We start from the raw sequence: 20,647 nt of genomic DNA on the forward strand, positions 1-20,647 counted from the left end.
CAGCCCTGATAGATTTCCTTATTAGGTGTAATTATGCAGATCGCACTGCTGATAATTATAAAAGTGTAAACACATTCAGCAGGAGCATTCCTTTTCACCAATGCAAATGAGAACAGAGCAGTGGTTCCATGCGGCTGACTTTTTAGCATCAGGTGGCTGCACCAAGTTATTGAGATTCTACAAGGTGAGAACGGCACATTTGCCTAATGTGTGCAGCATCTGTTTTGTACTTCAATCGCATTTTGCTACTATAGGAACACAACACCAGCTACAACAGAGAAATAAGAGGTATCCTCATCTGTCCTCGTGCCAGATGGCAGATTATATCTCGCCGGTTATGTTCATTTCATAACAATAAAGTGGCTGCTGTGATCTTTTTTTTTTTTTTGCCAAATTAAAATTCATAATACAGCAACCATGCTCAAACATGATTCCTCCATTCTAATGTATTTGTACTCAGTAAACAGATCAAGCGTAATGCTCCTCATTTATTTTCATTTAATTTGTTCTTCCTTTCCTGAAGGTGTCTTTCATTGTCTTCATGTGAACAGTCAATGGAGAAGGACACATTATCCTCTGTGTCACGCTAGCTAAGTTGGCTTTCTTTGGGCATGAAATGCCTGCGTATTCCCTGTAAACTGTAAAGATCAGCTCAGCAGTGCTTACAGTTTTTTTCCCCCCCTTCCAGCTTAGAACACTGCATTTCGAAGGGGAGGATGTTGAATGGCCGGTGTGCAAACAGAAGCAGCCACACTGCAGCTGAGCCTTGTGCTCTCCAGTCCTGAACTCTGAACACTGAGCACACTTCCCAGCTGAACCAGATTGTGTTTATCAGCAGGGCTTTTATGTCCACATGTTCTCCACATTCCCGTAACCCAGAGTCTGCGATCAGCATTCCCTCTCTTGTGAGAAATGGTCTTTTATTAGCAGGCGAGGCAGACTTGCCCAGATTCAGCACCGTCTCTGTGGACAGTGCTCAACTGCCAGCTCAAGCACTGTGCATGCTTTGTTTACGTGCGAGTGTGTTGTGTGTGTGTGTGTGTGTGTGTGTGTGTGTGTGTGTGTGTGTGTGTGTTCATATGATTGTGTGTAAGAGAGAGGGAGAGAGTTGCGTATGTGAGCTGCAGCATCATCACTCTTTCTAAAATCTTGCTAGCGACAGACTGCAGAGTCCAGTCAAGAACCTATAGAAAACAGTTTTGCCGGGGGATGGTGAGGCAAGGATTGGGTTGGACTGCTTGGCTTCAATTTTTTATATCCGCAGGACTATTATCATACAACATCCCCAAATTCACAGAGAGGAAAAGAAAAGATAGAAGAAGGGAGACAGGGAGTGGTAGAAAAGGAGGAATCTAGAGATTACAGGGTAAAAGTAGAAACAAAAATGAATCAAGCCTGTCCTGCTTGCTTTCTTTCTTCCTTTTACTGCTCATGAATGTCCACACAGGAGAGTGGATTGAAAATGACTGAACAGGGAGAGCAGAGGGAGGTTGTGAAAGGAATCAGGGCTGGGGGACATAGCTTCAATTCCTGCTATTCTGCCTAAATAGGCTCTTCCTCTGTAATGCACTCAAGCTCCAGTGATTCGCTATGTGAATGCTGCCCATTTGCATAGCCACTCTCTCTCCTGCTTCCTGGCTGGCTGTTGAGGCTCCCCCTCCCTCTGTCCTCCTCCTTCTCCTCCTCCTCTCTCTCTCCCCTCTCCCTCTTGCGCACATCTTCTGGTACTGCGCTGCTGACGCTGCCCGTGTGCGATTGTGTGTTCCTGCCCAGGGCTGCTCTCTCAGGTACTGTCATTGCTATCGCTTGGTCTCGTTGAGAGCAGAGATCTCTAGATGGGAAACGGGTGCGCTACTTGGCACAACTTACAGGCGCAATCACGCCGTCTCCCGCGCGCTGCTGCAGCTGTCCAACTCATGCAAATGAGTCTCGGATTTAACTATGGTCCCATTCCTCTGGACATCCTTTGAGACCACTGGAGGGGGAAAAGAAGGGAAAATCCGAATATCTGTCTTGATTTTCTGAAGAAATTCACTTTGCACAGGTGCTATCAGTCTGCTTCTGAAGTTGGCTTTCTTTTTTTTCCTGGCAGCTGCATTTTTTGGAATATTAACATAGTTTTTGGTGGAAGATGTTTCATTTTGTGAAGGCTTAACAGCAGGAGAAAAAGAAAAAGAGAATAACGGAACTCTGGGAATCGGAGCAAGCTGGGATTCCTCCATTGCTGTTTGAGGTTGCCCTCATTTCTTGAGTGAATGTTTCTGATTGTTTCTGTATGATGATTTATGATACCTCTTTGCCTCCCTGGGTGCTGCTACGGATTTCTTAACTAAGTGGAGAACAGCAAGAGGCTTTTTTTTTTTTATCACACAACCGACATTTTGTGTTGTTTCCCCTTTGCTTTTTTTTTTTTTTCTTCTTTCACTGTGGATCTGTGCGAGTGTCTCTTGGCAAAGTGAATTTTAGCAAGGTGAGAAGTATGGGGCTGTAAGGCTCACCAAAGTTCCACTTTGATTTGAAGTCTCATCTGGCAACTCAGGGAAGATGTTCGGAGGCTGGTGGACACAGTTTTCTCCCCTGAGGCCCCTAACAGAGCCCCTAAACCGGAATTCAGCCTCACTCACCCACCTGGCCTTGTGGATCACTGCCCTGGCCCTGGGCTTTGTGGCCGGGTCAGAACCAGGTGCTGTGGAGAGTCTCCACCACATTCACCTCTCCCATGGAAACAAGCGTCACCATATTGTGCCTATTGCCATCCACAGATCACCTGCGTCCCTTAGAGCAGGGCACAGTAAGTATTTCCTTGTCTCACCAGTAATACATTCATGGCGTACAGTAACTTCTTAAGCTACTAGTCATTTAACATTTTGTCTCTGTCGTTAACTTTTTGCAATCTCCATTCACTCTTTGGTTAATGTCGCCCATTCAACTCAAAGTATTATTTGATATTGTTTATTTTGCTGTATTGAAGATTACCCCTCCAAAAACACACGGCGTGTCTAGCTTAGATCCATCCCCTGTTTTACAGTCTCAGCAAAGTGCCCTCTGTCTCCGTGTCTGAGATTAGCCATATCCCTATCTCCAGATGCTTCACTGTGTCCAGATTAGACAGGATTAGAACGCTGCAGCGTTCCATGTTGCCCCTGGGTGTTTGGAAGAGACAAAGATGTGTTGCCTCCAGCTCTGCAGGGAGTCGAGCCGCTCCTGGCCTCTGCCCAGCGTGGAGTGTGGATGAGGCCTCTTTACCCTGTTTGACACGAAGGTTCCTGACACAGGGAAATAAAACGGGAAGAATCTCAAGTATGAGGAATTATATAACCTCACCCCCTCACCCCAAGTATTCATAGTAGACTGCAGTATGCTCTCCTCAATACAATATGTGTGAGAATGATTTTGGAAATACTGCAGGGGGTTTTTTTTCTCCACTTTTTTGGAGGTGCTTGTATTTTTCGCAGAGTGATTTTTACCTGCAGTTGTGAGCGATGCTGATGTTTTAAGATTGAAGCAGTATGACACGCAGAAGACCAAAATACTCTTTACTCAAAATACTGCCCAAGCATTTTTAAGTGACGTAATCACTACTGGTGTAGCGCTGACGTAATGCTGAGTTACCCTGGCTTTCATTGAGTAGACACTGCTTGATAATGTACAAAAGTACTGCAATGTTTTGAAGTCTCTAATAGCAAAGTTTAAAAGTACAAGGCATTGAGTTGTGAGGGATGACACCATTGCAGAGCAGCACTGGCATTTTGAGGATGTTTTTACTGAGCAGCTCAGAAACCTGGTGCCCGGATCACTGGGCAGAGTTAGACCTGTACCAACAAGGGAGTCAGTGCTCTTCAGTGATGATGAGGGAGATGGGGAGGTTTGCTGGCCTACTGAGACAACAAGAGAGGCAATTAGGCCACTCTGCCGTGACCTGTCTGGAGCGGACAACGCTCAGCTCGCCTCCTGCTCCCCCCTCAGGACCTCCGGGGCATGTGGGGCTTTCAGGCACATTCCAAGACCTAATATCATATTTAGCATTGCTGCGTCCACCGTGCTGTTATTATGAGAGAGAAAGTGGGGGGCCGGGGGGGGTAATGAAAAGCTTTCTCAGTAACATGATTACATTTTTGGTTGAACAGCGCACCGAGGGTGCATAAATGCAAAATGGGAGACATGCTGTTCAACATGGTACCTGGCTCCAGGACAAAGCCTGCTGTTGTAAAAGCCCCAGTGCTGTTGTCTTAGCTGTGCTGCAATTGGTTTAATTTCCATGGGGCTTGTTCCTTACATGGGGTGTCTTTTCACTGCAGCAATTAAACATGCACAGCTCAATTTTTTCAGTCTAATTTGTGAATGCAAGAGCCAAAGCCCCTCAGGTTTTATTCTGTATTTTTAACAGTATATTTTGTGCTTTGTATTTGTAATTTTTATGTATTAAACGTAAAAAAAGTAGCCTTATGCTATTTTCAATTGTTCTCTTTCTCACTGTTTCTCTGCCCCCACTGTTCTATCTCTCTCATAGCTTTTGGTGTCACCGCCAATGTTAAAATCTAATCCTATTATTGTCACAGTGCATTTAACATTGTCTCAAGTGATTAGACCAAACAAAGCTAATAGAGTGCTGACAGTTAGTTCTATATGGAAATTGCCTCCATTTCATGAAAATGCACCTTTTTTAGTATGTAGCTAAATTAAACTATTAACTCTGGCTGCCCCAATGGTGGGCTATCCATCCATCTGTCCAAGTATTCTCCATGACGACAGTTCTTGTAAGTGATTTCATAGGAAAACACACATTACTCTCTCTATATATATATCAGAATATTGCAAGAGAAACCATGCTTCGTCTCCTTTGTATTGAACTTGTATGCCTGTCATTGATTTATGTGGAAAGAAGAAGAAAATTACCATGGTCAGGATGTATGAAATTGAGTTGGAGTGTGATGCATTGTTTGTTTAGGGCTAGCAGTAATGAGGTTCAGACAGTATCAACTCTGAGGAGCAGACATTCCATTCATCATGAATAGACTCCCAGAGGTGATAGTCCTCTTTCACAGAGATGGATACGATACTCGATATGCTGGATAACTGGGTTATCATATTATTTTCTGTACCTGCTGTTTTTAATCGTTGAGACTGGATTGATGAGATGATCAGATTTGTAGGAAAAAAGGGTTTTTAGAGTTTAAGCAACTAATCATCTTCAGTGGTTAATGAAAAAGTAGACTGTGGATTTCTTTAGATTATCTGCTTCTAACATTTATTGGTAAATGCAGAAGATCGCAATCTGCAATTCTCACTGTCTGCTCAAATGAAACGGTGTCTTCCACGTTCTCAGTTGTATTCCAACTGTGCTATGTGGATGTATGTCATCCTCTCAGAATCATAGCCCATATGTTTAGTAGGGGGGGAAGTCAACCTGAAGATCCATGATTATTATGTGATATACTTCACACGTCTTAGGAAAGACTCCCCTCCCCCAACACCACCACCAACACCTGCTCCATCAACTGCTGCACAAAGAGCTTTTGTATTTCAAAACTCGGGGGTTTGATCAAAGTCGGCGAAGCAATTCAAGTGATTATTATCATTTTTAAAGCTCTAGTCTACAAATGGTTGAATGGGTTGGGGGCGGTGCTCGTTTGTGCTACCCCTGCTGCAGAACAGATGAGTGGGGTAGAAAGAGAAGGACAGAGGGAAGAAGTGAAAGAAGATAGAGAATGAAGAACAATGGAGGTGGAGGAAGTGATGGAAGAAAGAAAGAAAGAGAGCGAAAGAACGAGAGAGAGAGAAAGAGGGATAGTCTCTGATGTTGCCTTGCTGCTGGTGTGTTGTGGGCTTGTATAATATAATTACTCCCATGTCTCTGAGCTGATGTCATTCTGCGATAGTGTGAGGGTGACAGTATCTCTGCTTCTGTGAGGCAGCTGAGATGATAGCTGCCCTGATAAGGATCTGAGTACATGTTCCTCTGCTCTAGAGGGAGCAGAAGCAGTTATTGACCCAGGAATGAGAGAGTGAAAACTGCATTCGCTTCATTCTCCCCTCTCTCTGTTGTGTGAGAACACAAACACCCTCTTATTTTATTTGTGTGCACTTACGGTCTTTAACCTAGTTGCATCTTATGATACTCTCTTCCTCCTGCTTCTCTTCCTTCCTGCTCTCTGCACTCCATCTCTTCCTGACCACTCTGCCTAACCTGCCCACTCCCAGCCCCCTGGTTGGTCTACAGAGTCCATCCAAGCAGACAGAGTGGACAGCCTTTTGCGCCTGCAGTGGTCTTTGTGGTTTGGGTGGTGACCAGGCTATGGATGGCATGAAGGGAAAAGAGACTTGACTGTGCATGCGGTGGGCAGCGAGGGGTCAGCTGGGTAATGTGTCTGGTTTCGGATTACAGGAGAGAGAGAGAGAGAGAGAGAGAGAGAGAGAGAGAGAGAGAGAGAGAGAGAGAGAGAGAGAGAGAGAGAGAGAGAGAGAGAGAGAGAGAGAGAGAGAGAGAGAGAGAGAGAGAGAGACCCCTCGTTTGACTCAACATGCTTAGGCCCTGGATGAGTTTTAGTCGGGGAGCTCAGTGAATCATCATCAACAGCGTCGTCTTCTTTGCCATCGAGCTCTTTCTTGTTCATCCCCGTCCATCTGTCTGTTTGCACCCCTGGCTTTCCTTTTTAAAGGTATTTCTTTAAAGTTACAAAGTTTACTGGTGAGTGTTCGTTGCTAGTGTTACATCCGTTTGACATCTAACAAGTGTGGTAGAGAAAACGGAAAATGGAAGTGAAAACTATCATACAGTCAACTGCACCATTTTACAGCGTGCATTGTTGATGTTACACAGCTGTTAACCCTGCAAAATATAATAGCATATTGTAATGGGATAATGCCACTGGAACACTGACAAACCACACCAGATGCATAACAATCATTCAATTATATGAGAAGTTTGTTTCGACAGTAGGATACATCAAAACAAGAGTGACAGATATTCTAATGCACAGTATTAGTATAGCACATTTGAATCGGCAAGCATAACTTGGACATGTCAACGATTTGTGCATTTGTGAAAAGGTAAAAATAATAGAGAGGAACAAGAGAGATTTAATTTGAAAGGAGGCATTAAAAAAAAAAAAAAAGGATCCCTTCCACATTAATCGTTGAGTGTTTGAACCACGGCTGGATTTTTGCATGACAACATTAACTGTATGGGAGACAGGAAGAGTAGAGTGTAGTGCAGGTCAACTTGTTAAAGATGTTAATGAAAGAGCCAAAATAGTTTCCCACAGTCCACTGTGATTGACTCTATAAATACCTCTCCATTTCCCAGGGGACAAAAGAAAGGAGTGGAAAAAAAAGATAAATTGAAATAAATAAAGTGCAGATCAAGAATGCAAAACCCCTCGTTTTTGTTATTTTTTTTAATCTAATCTGAAATGAGTTCAGTCACCCTGGAGAAGCCTCATTCTCAGTCATCATAATGAGGCAGCAGCTATCTCTGTGCCAGTCAAGCTTGTATCAATACACACACTCATTGCACATTTACTCACAAATGCACACGAGCTCACTGCGCACACAAAGCGCAACACTCGCCCAGATAATCTTTCATCTCTTTGATCACTTTGAATCATTGTCACAAGGGTGTGGGTAGTGGAAGTGATATGGAAATGTGCACATGGGAAAGGTTTCATTTATATAGTGTAACATATAATTGGTTAGTTAGAATTTAAAATGGCTCGTAAAGCCAAATATGCACGTAAAAGATATAAAAATATGATCGTCCAGACATACCGTAGTGACAAGAGAACAGTTATAACTCCCCTAGTGATGGACTAATTGGGTTCTGGGAAAGGTCAGAGGAGAAAAAAAAACTGAAGATGGAGGGTGAATTCTCTCAGCCTTTACAGCCTGATAACCCCATACACAGGGGAGGCCGGAAAGGATGGGTTTCTGTGGCAGCCAGCCCACACAAGACGAAAATGTATGATTGCAATTGATCATCTGATCGATAATGAGTTCTACTTAAATTTCACACGTCTTGGGGGGGAAAGAAAAAAAACTCTATCCTTCTGCTCTCTTACGTGGGTGGATTGATTGACAGTGTTCTAATTATTCTTAGCTTACAAATCATTACCTAACAACTTTAATATCATGTATGTTGGATTAATGATGAAAATAAAAGGTTTAAAAAAAGTGAATGGCTGCCCTGTTACAATAGAGGGCCTCAACAAGAACCAACCATGTCATAACTATTCTTTTTTTTTGCAATTTACAATTGCTCACCTGCAGCAGAGTGGCAACAGAAAGAAAGCTGCCCCCTAATCCACTCTAATAGGATTGTGTGGGATTTCACCTTCCTCATTGCTCCTTCCATTTCTTAGTGCCTCAGGCCTTCTGGCATGGGCTGATAAAAACACGCCTACCTAAGTGCAAGCTAATATTAGCATATATTTTGAAACATGGTGTAGAAATACAATGCATACCCACGCACATTTATTTATTTATTTATTTTTATTTGTTGGTAGATACACGGCATTGGTGTGAGATAAAGGACAGTACTGCTCTCTTATGGTGCTTCTACAGTACATTGCCTGTTGGTGAGGCAGAGCTGTAAACACATATATATATATATATATATATATATATATATATATATATATATATATATATAATTAAAGGCAGTTGTTGTGGTGGTCCTCGGTACGTCAGCACATGCGATGTTTGTTTCTGCTTATTTTCTCCATATTCATGTTATTGCATCATTTCTTTAAGATATGCAGCTCATTAAATAATATCTCACCATTTAGTAGAGGCTTACTTACAAAGTGAGGCTACTCAGCAATAAGCAAAGCAGATGTTTAATCCTGCAATTAAGGCCAAGGCGCGCTTGTTCTCTCCTGGGTACGGCTTAGGAATGAACAGTAAAAATACAAGCGTTGTCATGCAGAGACGACACATAAGCAACTGTTTCCTGGTAAAACAGATAACGTATAGAATGCATTTTTATTCATACATTAATATGCATTTTGTAATATGTAATTTTATGTTACATGCTGCTTGTCAATTTGCCAACTGATATAAAATGAAGACCAGACATGTTGCGCAGTGCATTTCTCCCTTTTTAAGCTACATACTGCACATCCACATGGCCTTGAGCTAAACATTGTTAAAGACGAGGGACAGTGGAGAAGTCTCTTCATGATATTTTCCCTCATACGTAGTGGTAGAGATGTGGGTGTATTAAACAATTTCAAAGAAATCCCTACTGCGGCACAAGCATGTCGTAATTATGCAGGTCTAGTATAGACTGCTATATGTTTTGCTTTGTGAATAGTACTAATGCACGATTATGCTCAATAAAGAACAGTCTGATCCTAAAGCAGCTTCTTTGTGAGAGCAGCATTTGTGCTGCTGCAGGTTGGCTGCATATGGTGATGGGCAGCCAGAGTTGTCTCTAGTCTCAGATCAGAGCTCTGGCCCTGGACTCTGCTTTCTGCCTCACTTCCACTGTGTAATTATCCCCCACACTTGTCTTTTTCGGTAATTAGAACTGCAGTCATACTCCACATCTGTTGGCTCCCTAATAGAGAAGACAACAGCTTCTAGAGACCATTTGGAGGCTGTGATGTTTGGTACATGCTACGCACAGACGCACTGAAACTAAATAATGCACTGATGTTTGATGGCACGCAATCAGTCAAAGAGGCTTTTAACTGGGAATGAAAAAGCAGAGAATCGCCTGATGCTTGATTTTTTATCTAAGTCTAACTTTGATATGTGTGTTCGCTGGCACGCAAATTAAACACTGGATGCAGAAAAATCTAATCAACAAATTGCTGGCAAACAAAATGGCTGACCTGAATTGAGAGAAAGGGAGCATTGAGTCTGAGGAGCAAATGAGGCAAGTGATGATGAGAGAGTAAATTAGAAGCTGTCGATACTGTGAGACACCTCTATCAGAGCCAAGGCGGTTGGCTGGGGAGGCAGATATGCAGCTGGTCAGGGTAACAAAGGGCCCGTTTGGTGTATTGCTCCATTAAGACAGTGGGTCTTGTCAGCTCTGCCTGGATGGGCAATTCTGCTTCACAAGGCAGAGGCTCATGTATCACTTAGGGCTTAGGGGAAGTGAGCATGGCAGAGGAGGGGGCAAAAGGGTGTGAGTGACACTGGTCGACTGAGCATTCATGGCTTTATATTACTGGCCCAGAGGGCAGAACTTTACCTCCACCATGAATTGATGGTTCCCTGCCATGAAGAGTGAGGGTAGTTGGTATGGCTGCCCGGGGGCCCCGTCATGGTGAGGTGAAGGCTTATCTCTTCAGAGCAGTGTGAGGATAAAATATGGCAAACTACTGCAACAGTGTGACGCAGGGGCAAAATTCTTGATTCACAATCTCTGTCGAACTGCAGACTGTATGAGTTTAGGGCAGGATATGTTCGGAGTCTTATCTACAATACCAAATTAAGAAGAAATACTTCCGGTAAGTGGCATTAAAGTTTGTTGCTGATGTTGCACCAAATTTTGTCACACATCAGAATCTGTGACATCATTAGTAATATTAGCTATTTTGCCACTTCAGACATTTTAATAAAAATCATTAAAACTGTATTAATCCACAGATCCACAGACATTAGGATCTTGAGTAAAATATGAAAATAACAGTTTGAAGTAAAATTATAAAGAAAAAAAACAGGTGAATAAATATATATATGCAATATGAAAATGTAAAATATCATCCATCTTCTTGCAGATGCTAACTACACATTCCACTTTGTGTAGTTTCACACTTCCTTTAGTTCAGATAAAGGTGGCAGCAAATGTAAAATTAATCAAGACAGCTAATTAATGCATTTGAGAGGACAGACTGCAGACATTAAGACCTATAATAATTTAAACATACAAATCTTGAATCAACTGCATGCAAGGTGTATATAGCCCCCATAACCTCACTGATTATTATATCATTGGTTAGAAGAACCCAGGTTTGCTGTAGAGAGTAGTTTTTGTACTGGTTTTCGAACTGCTTTGTTTACAATCTGTGTCGTTGGATTGTACAAGTAATGGACATGTCATGTGATAGCATCAAATATTCATGCCCATCAAAAATGTGCCTCTATACATTTGATTATCTGTCTTATCTGGGGGTGAGCACGATCCATAGATCATTGCATTTATCTTTTAACTGTTGTCTATCTTACAACAGAGATACTTTTAGCTGTTTGGCCGCTGGTTTTCACGTTGTCTGGTCTGGGACAACTTTAACCATTTCTCAGTTTATCGTTTCATGAAAGTTAATTGTAAACTTTTTGATCGCCTAAAAGTGTCTCATTCAGCATTTGGTTGTACTTAGCTTCACCCTCTTGTGTCACTTCTGGTTGCAAAACGCCAAGATAGCGACGACCAAAAAGCCAGATGGCGAAGATCAAAATGTGGAACTGGTGGCTTCAAAACGGCGTGTTGTCATAGAGTCAAGCAACAAGGTGCGAAATTCAACCGAGGTCAGCAAAGAGAGGATTTTCCGGGGGGTATTAAGTTACTCTTTAAAAAAGACTTTAATAAAAAATCTGAACTTATCCTTTATATATGGTTGATAAAGTACATATTGTGATTCTGCTGTTGCTCCCTTCAATATAAAGATATGGCACTACTTTCTAATCAACCATCATTGTATTGCAAATCTTGATCTCTCTCTGTTTCTCAGCCTCTCTTCCTCTCATTCTCCCCCTCCTTGCCCCTTGATGTGATCATGTTGTACTGTACCAGCCTTGAGCTCTGACTTAAGTGCTCCTATGTTTTCTATCTTTCTCCGTTTTTATTAGATGTTGTTGCTCCTATAATTCTAATAATCTTATACCCTCTAATAAGGATGACCAATCATGGGGCAAGCAGCAATGCCCCACTTTGAGTCCCTACTTAATTTAATTACATCAAATTAGCAAAGCAGGGAGAGAGGATTAATCCTTTGCAGCTTATGAAGGCAGGTTGGACACTGTCAGCTGTACTCTGCAGAAATGCTGCTTTGGGATTGTCTTCATTAGAGGGAGCTTAAGGCACATAGGTCACTGGATATTGTTAAAACAATACTGTGGAAATAGGCTAATTAAAATATTTGCCTAGTCTAGCCTAAAGATGAAGGGTAGCTGCCTGAGGGCCTAAAATTCTTCCCTTTGATAACGCAGTTTTGTTTTTTATCCATGTTTGCTTCAGTACCACTTATCATTTACATCCATTATCCTCAATAACCCATTACATTTGCTGTTATTGAAACACATACTGTATTGGTATAACTGAATACTCTATTGGCCGATGGTGAAGATTAAGTCTCTGGGCAATGAACTGTAAAAGTTTATATCGACTGCTGTATGTATGCCAATATGCTCAGACTTATTAAGCCAACACAAAGTAAGCAGGCAGTCTGTGCTCCTGGTTGATTTAGCACCTCTGTCCACTCTGCTTTCTGCTGACTAAAAAGAGAATAGCTCAGCTCCAGCCTTCTGATAAAGACTGAAGGGAAGATTTATCACTTAAAAATAAAAGGGAGGGGAAAGAAGCGTGGAAGGAAGCAAAGCAGGGTGGCCGAGTGTGCAGTATGCAGTATTTTATGTTATGGGTTAGTTTCATGACAGAATTGCAGCAGTTATGGACTAGCTGGCAAAATTGCTCAATTTCCACTCCATGCTCGCAGAATAAATGTTTTGGCTATGCATTGTAGCAACAATCCAATGATGTATAAAATGGATGAGATGCTTGCACAATGCAGCAATCTTGTGTTTTTATCTTGCTGAGGGAAACCTTGCCCCTCACATACAGTTTAAGCATAGTCACATTAAAAGTTTGTTTTGCTGTCATTTCAGTAGTGTGTTGCACAGCATTGTTCCAGCCTCAACCTGTGATGAAACCTTTTCTCATGCTTGCTAGTTCTGTTCTAACTGCCTATCCCATTATAATGGAGGCAGTTGTTTGTGCTGAGAGAGGATTAAGACAAGTCAACAATAAATAGCCTTTTTAGTCTCCCAAAGGGCTTCTCACACACCAGTGGAGATAGAGAATGGCTTTCTCCAGGAGCAAAGCTTTAGAGTGATGTTTAAAGTGTTGAAAGGACCTCGCTATACTGCAATGGAACGATGAACAGATATAGAAATAGAGATTAGGTGGGGGGTTGAGAGTGGCCACAGGGATGTAGCTGTGTCCACTATACCTTGCATTCCAGTTTTCATTGTCCAGCCCAATTTTCTTCTTCTGTGCCCACGGGTCAGACAACCAGAGGCTGTGCTTTAACTGCTGACTCCAAACAACTGGAAGAACAATTACACTCAGCTCATATGTTCAGAGCTGCAGTGTTTCACTGTCCTTAACTATTCCCACATACAGAGGCTGCCAGTCAAAGGTGACAGGCAATTAATCACCTCACATGTCAAAGTATTCGGTTACTGCTGCAAAACTGACTGGAGGGTCTGGGTTGTTGTTTTTTTTTTTTTTTCAGAAAACACGTTTTTCTTTTTTCGCTTTTCATGCAATTGAATTCCTTTAACAATTAATATGTTAAAGAAAACATTTTAAAATAATGGATAAGGCATTTTGTCTTTTTAAAATCGTGACTCCCTGTTTAATGACTTAGTTGAGAAAGACAAAAGCCACACAGAAAATGCATCCGCTAACAATTACAAGAGTACATTGTTTCCTGTAGATGTACTATACGCATGGTCCATTTACAATGCCTCCTAATTTAACGTACCACAACATTTACCTTCACATTTCAAAGCCTTTTCTAAAACTGGACTTAAAAGGCCGTTTTAGTGTTGCAGTCAAATGTTTAAGAAAAGTATAACAAGCTTAGATTACTAGAATGTAAGGACGATTAGCATAATTTGCAATCTTTAGTATAGACTTAATCCAACATTGTTGCCTTTGAGCAAAAACTGTGCTTAATTCACTTAGAAATAATATTTTGTGACATTTTCATTTAAATAATTCCCATCTTGATTTGACCTCTTTTACCCAGCAGTCTTACATTGCTTTTCTAAATACCGGGGGCTCTGTTTTCATAAATCAGTGGACACATGGCGCCGGGTATGGGTAGTGACTTTTGCCATGACAAGATGTTCACAGTGCTTGTGTGCGTTGTTGGCAACAGGGTAGAATACCTTATGAGTAGATGTGGGTTTTCATCACCAGTCAAAGCAGCGCCCCTGACAACTGACTGTACAGTAGAGAGCAACGGATCTACTGTACCACAAAAAATGTTCACGTGTCCTTCAGCAAAAGGTGCAGAATTTCCAGGAGCAAATAAATGGCTCTTTTAGTTGTATTAGCATGGGAGAAGTTAACATATTATGCTGCTCTGGTGCTAAGAGCTGCTTTGCCAAATGAAAGAAATGGTTCTTTGACATGAGGTGAACAGCCAACAGAACTGGCAGCCAACTACAGGGGCAGTCTGGCAATGGGAGATGTGCATCCTACTGCATGTTCCTCATTCATTGTACAGCCACATGTGGATATACTTGGAATGACAAAAAAAAAAAAAAATCAAGGTATTTTTTTTTCCTGTTTGAGGGAATTGCATCAAAGTCAAACTGAGCTACATATCCAAAAACATACTTTATAAGCTTTTGATTATGATCTGTACATGCACACATTGATTGGTAAAGGCATGGAAGTAGCACAGAACACAACTGCAGTGCACCCCACACTTCTTTGACCCTGGACTCGGAAGGTGAATGGGCAAAGCAAAAATCCCAGGTGTTCCTTAATTCCACAGCTTCTCTCTCCCTACTTTGGAGCACTTAATTACCCAGCATGTTGCCAGAACACCAAACTGGCACAGACCAGAAAAACAGACAGAAATGTCACCTCGCCAACACAAAGCCCCACAGTGCACGGACAGGAAAGTACAGCCCTCCTCACATTCTCTGGTGTACAGAAGAGATGTTTTACATTTATAGCAGCAGCAGCAGCAACAGTGAACAAATGAGATAATAATAATAAACTCTTTAAACTGACACAAATGTTCACAGTATAGTGGGAAAAGTCATTATTGTAGCTGAACAGACAATGAAAAGATCAGTACAGAAATGTCATAGCAATCAACAGAAAATAACATAAAAATAGCTTTACAGTGATGTTATGCGTGTTGCTTTTGATTAAACTACATAATACTAATAAATCACACAAACTACAATCTAAATTCTTATCATATAATATTGAAAGGTTTGAGATATAAAACCATTTTCCTCAAAGAATTAACAAAATAACACTTTTTTATATAAAGAATATGGAAATGGAAATATTTATTAATTTAAAAATGTCTTCAACACCGCCACGAAGCCTCAGCATGGTGTCACAAACCAACGATGCACAGGTAAATTTGTAAGGTCCTTGACATCAAAGCTGAAAGCTGAGATCTCTTTGCCCTGCAGTTCTTTTGCCTGTTGAAATAACTACAAGACTTGCTAACTAAGGGGGGGGAATCATTATATTTTAGTAATGAAATCATGCTTTTTTCCCTCCTTCCATTATTTCATGTCACAAGATGTTTGAATAGTATTCAGTATTTCTTTTCTGGCAGGGAAAAAAAAAATCCCTACAATATATATATATATATATATATATATATATATATATATATATATATATATATATATATATATATATATATATATATATATATATATATATATATATATATATACACACACACACACACCAAAAAGCCAGATGTATATATAGACAGATATCACTGTATCGCATCATTATTTTGGATCATGGGGTGTGATGTTCCATTTAATTATATACTGTGCCTTTCTCTGTAATTCACAGCTTTGTAATCGCTGCCAAGTTAGAACATGCAGCTGAAAAGAAATAAGTTTGAACGGTTTTGCTCATAACCCCACTATCTATTTACCACCTCATCTCCTCAGCCACCAGACCATTTAATTGTCCCAAAAGGTAAAATATGGTGAGAAGGGTAGATCAGGGGGAAGAAAAAAATGTATCAAGTTGACTCACAATTTTCCCTCATGGCACTAAATCTTAAGGAGCATTGATCGGAGATAGCCTTTTTAGCAGATACCGATAGTGTTTTATTGGACAATAGTGTCCTCATAAGTCGCTGTAATGATTTTTCTGGAACTTGAAATAGTAATCCAATAGACATCATTAAGCTTTTTTAAATTGTACACCTCCCTGTGGGGGGCACAGACCAGAGATAAACCCAAATGATGTTATCCTTAATATAGTTTTGTCCTTTTAAATGGTTTGGGGATGAGCAAAGTGCAGCAATTTATGCAAATGTTCACCTACTTATTTCTGTCCCAGTCACAAATAGGTTTAAGTGTGTCACAGATCTTATAGGAGTTGTCCCCAGAGTTAAGCTGAAGTCCATTGTGAATTTACACAAGCTAAAAGTAAACCTGGAGAATGGCATGTTTAGGTCTCTGTATATAAGATATATAGGATCTATATACCTAGAAGATATATAGACCTACACATATGAATATAAGATATAAAGACAAGAGACAATTGGAAAAAGAGGTTATCTTACGTTGAAGTTCCATTGAACAGATGCATGGAAAGGATCAAAAAATAATCTGAAAAGGCTATTCTATATGCCACATCTCGGGCAATCTATTTTTGCACACAAGTCATTACGGGAATCCTTGGCAGCAAAAAGAGAGAAACGCAAGTGCTAGGTGCTGACGGAAAGCAGATCCATAATGTCATCTCTCCTTTTCATATTTCCATCACAACTATGTAATTATGATTGGATTCCTCCCCAGTTTCCCGGCAGAGGTGGTAATATGAGGCTCGTTACGATGGCCGCGTTGGAGGTCAGAGGAAAGACGGTCTGGGAGTTTGACCTTAGCTGGGCAGTACAGTCACGCAGGCCGCTTGGTTTGTTTGTCCTAACCGCCCCACAACTGCTTCACTAGGGCACAGAGCCAGTGCGCTTTCCTTCGCTTACACCTATCCGCCTCTTCATGTGACACCGCTGAGTAGTTTGCTGTATGCTCCTGCTTCATCGTAGCAGAAATGGACATTGAGAAGTCGGTGCTGAGAGAGCTCCTACAGTCTGCTAACCCACACACCTCTTAGGCCAAATGCAGGAGAATGAGGGATGGTGCTACATTTTTAATGAAAGCAGAGTGTTTGATCTGCCAATGTTTGTCTTCTTTGATGTTAACTGACGCAGCAGAGAGCAGCCAGCTCTCAATGTAGTCCAACATGAGGACAGATTAATTCATTATCCTTTAACAGGGGAGACTTGTGGTTGAGGAGTTCATCCTGGAGGTCTCATCTGTAATAGTCTTTAGTAAGACATACCGATACCTACTCAAAACACACTGCCTCTTGGTTTCCGCACTGTGACCTCGCTGGGGAAATGCATATGAATGTCGGAGTTACAAATGGGATATGTGAAGCAATAAAATTTGAATTTACATTCTGTTTCGTAGGTTTTTGTGTTGCGTAGCGCTACACCTCTAAGCACTTTGTATCTCAACCTCCCCTCATTGTACCTTGATCTCGTACTTTCATTTCTTTTTTTTATTATACAGTGTAAAATAGGGAAGAAACCGAAACTTGTTTCAAATTAACGAGACAACAAACAGCCAAGTATTTCCAGGACACCACTGTATCTAATGACTACAACAGATCCATATCGGTCCCAGGAGAGTGCACAAATAACAAATATGGAGCCAGTGCATAATTACTCTCGCCACTGGAGTTGCACAGGCACGTGTCTGCTGATTTCATGCTTCTGCATAACTGTGTAGGTGTGCATTAGCAATGTTTCTCCATGCGTCTTAATCCTCAACCGTCCCTCAAGGAGTCTGTCACTGGTCTAGGGTGCTTGTATGGATTTTAAAACTGCTTTACCACATATCAACAACTTTATTATCTTCACTCTCTGAATCTTCTTTTGGAACCATTTATATAATCTCCATGTCACAGAGTAGTTAGTTGAGTTGACCTTTGGTGCCTTGACATGAGGGTCTTGCTGTTTATCCATTTAGCTTAAGGGTGTCAGTAGCAAGATCTGCATACCAGCCCACTGAAATGAGCAATCTTTGTTAGTGTTTTTTTTTTTTTTTTTTTTTGAGGTCGCCAACAGTAAATAAGCTGTCAGTGGGATAAAGTGGGTGTCAAATCGTATGAATAGACAGAGGGGGAAATGGATGCTTTAGGGCCCAGTGAGTTCCCACTCTGACATGGTTTAAAAGAGCTTAATTATAATAAGCTGGAGCATGGAGCAAGTGTTCGATGGCTTCGGGGTAAACTTGGAGACAGTGACAACAGTCCAGCGCGAGCTACATGAATTGAAGATTGCTCTGTGAAGGGGCCAACATCAGATATGCATTAGTGGAACAAGGCAGGTTTTCAGCAGTAGCCGCCAGACTTCATGAAAAAGAAATGATGCCTGCCTCGCAAATATATTATACATCATTTCTTTTCCTTTGTAGAAGTCATCAAGCTTCATAACGCTTTATCCATTAGTCGAACAAGAATGCTTACAGTGTTATTTCATTACGTTTTACAAATGCAAGTTATTCTTTATGAAAACAATAAATCCCGCCATAGATCTGTATGTCCAACATCATTCGTTAATCACATTATTGTTAATTAATGATGCAATTCTTTTTAGCTAATGGTTGACACTGTGTATTGACTATAGTGCGGGAATGAAATTGGAAAAGCAACTTGAGAGCAGAGTGACGCACTTTAATCACTGCACTGCAAAGAAAATTCAGAGGGAGGAAAACAGAAATATATAAATAAATGCAAAATATATCGATAATTTTATATCCTCGTGAACTGGTTTACAAGAAAATATTGGAATTACAGTCAGAATGATTTATAATCTATTGTTCAGGCTCGGGCTGTTTAACTCCCTGTCCCCATGAATATTAACATGCTCGCTCGCTCTCTCTGTTTCTCCTTCTTACTCACACACACATGTAAATGCATAACACACTAGCAGAGCTCCTTGTCTAATTTTTCATGAAGATAGCTGTTTTTATGCTAATCTGACAGCTGCATTTATTTTCTGCCTTTCTCACAGGCATTTATTTCCCAATCCCATACTCATTCATTCACACTTGCACACACATATACACACTTTTTTTCCACAAGCATACTTTTTTCATGTTTATGAAATTAATTGAAACTCCATCCCAATGAAGGTTATTAATTGGAAAGAAATAGGCACTTATTTGATTGAGACAACTCTGACAGCTCTGAAATGGTAAAGCTACGACTGTTGGCAAGCAACAAAACCTGAGCTGTAGCTTCATACAGGAACATGCTCCTACTTTTAATATACCACTTCCTTCATTTGGCGAGATGGACTTATTTCCAAACCATCAATTTGACTAGGTCACTGGAATAATGCCGCAAGGCTCTTCCTCACTGAATAGCTATGTAATTAGAACTGCTCTTCCATCTACCAGGTCATGCTCAAACCTTTCATACAGCTGCGACAGACAACGAGCTAATGCAGCGAGACAGGAAGTAGCTGGTTTGGAGGTCACAAGGAGGGCATAATTGGACCAGTCAGTCAATAACGTTGCCGGATGAGTCTGCCTTTGAGGCTGCTAATGAAGCGCGAGAGACGGGGAGGTGCCCGTTTTGGCATGCTGGTTACCTGGGCACCGGGGACATGACTGCAAAATCGCTAGCATTTACTTGTGTGTTTTTCCCCTGTAGAGGTGAAGCGGGCGATGGCAGTAAAACTGAGTAATTGTGGAGCGTTATGGGGAAAGTGGCACCAGTACCTGCCTCCCTCATTTCCGCTGAATTTTCCCATTCTCATGAATTGACATGAGTGTACTTAAACCCTCAGACGGGGCTGAGAGCTGTTCGAGAGAGATGTGTTGCGCAGTGCTTTGCAAAGTCATTACTCAGCACAATGAAACACTTCAGACTGAAGGTGCTGTGTACACATGGCATCCGTGCCGGCTTTGTTGTGTTTATGATGTTGTCGTGTTGACAGTCAGTGGTTCATGCCTGGGACATGACTGTGAGGAGGAATTCACTCTTATATTTGTTATCTCTGCTTTTTTTTTTTTTCTCTCTAGCGGGAACCACGTACATATTTGGGCGAGATGGTGGACTGATCACATACACGTGGCCGCCAAATGACCGTCCCAGCACGAGGGCAGACCGGCTAGCCATTGGCTTCAGCACGCACCTGAAGGATGCTGTCCTGGTGAGGGTGGATAGCTCCTCTGGTCTCGGAGACTTCCTGAAGCTGCACATCGTAAGTCAAAAACTGTTTATTAGCATTCTTTCAACTGCAAGTGCAGTACCCCAAACTAAGCACAGTACACTGTAGATTTATTATATTAGGATAAAGCCCCTAAACACATTTTTTCTGTCATTTTTTATTTATTTTTTTAATAGGAATTTTTCTATTTTTCTATTTCTCGCTTTTCCCACTGATTTGTAGTGAAAGGGACCATTTCCGTTCACCAATAAGATTTTGGCAACAGTTCAATTACAATCTGATGACAGTTGATGAGTTTTGACTTACTCTCAGTCAAACTTGATGTTTTTCAGTGTTACACTCTTAACAAATAAAACCTAACAACATTGTTTTAACTTTGGTCGATTTGAAGCCAAGTTTACAGAGCTTTAATGGTGGTGGTTATGATGTTAAACTCTATAACCACAGAT

General features: G+C 41.2%; 1 protein-coding gene across 26 annotated transcripts in view; it reads left to right on the forward strand.

Moving 5' to 3' along the window:
* The window catches only part of nrxn1a (neurexin 1a), a 245,015-nt gene that overhangs the window by 142,526 nt on the left and 81,842 nt on the right, over positions 1-20,647 (forward strand). For 22 of the 26 annotated variants that reach the window (XM_068724314.1, XM_068724330.1, XM_068724438.1 and 19 more), the window contains one exon: positions 20,050-20,231. In XM_068724314.1, coding sequence (XP_068580415.1) covers positions 20,050-20,231 — 182 coding nt within the window. Of the gene's footprint in view, positions 1-1,750; positions 2,792-20,049; positions 20,232-20,647 lie in introns of those variants that run through there. The other 4 variants (XM_068724489.1, XM_068724499.1, XM_068724507.1 and 1 more) reach the window with 1 other exon arrangement.

The sequence above is a fragment of the Cebidichthys violaceus genome, unplaced genomic scaffold (genome assembly GCF_023349555.1).
Source record: "Cebidichthys violaceus isolate CVI_PGR_0920_01 unplaced genomic scaffold, fCebVio1.0.p SCAF_10, whole genome shotgun sequence".
NCBI lineage: Eukaryota > Metazoa > Chordata > Actinopteri > Perciformes > Stichaeidae > Cebidichthys > Cebidichthys violaceus.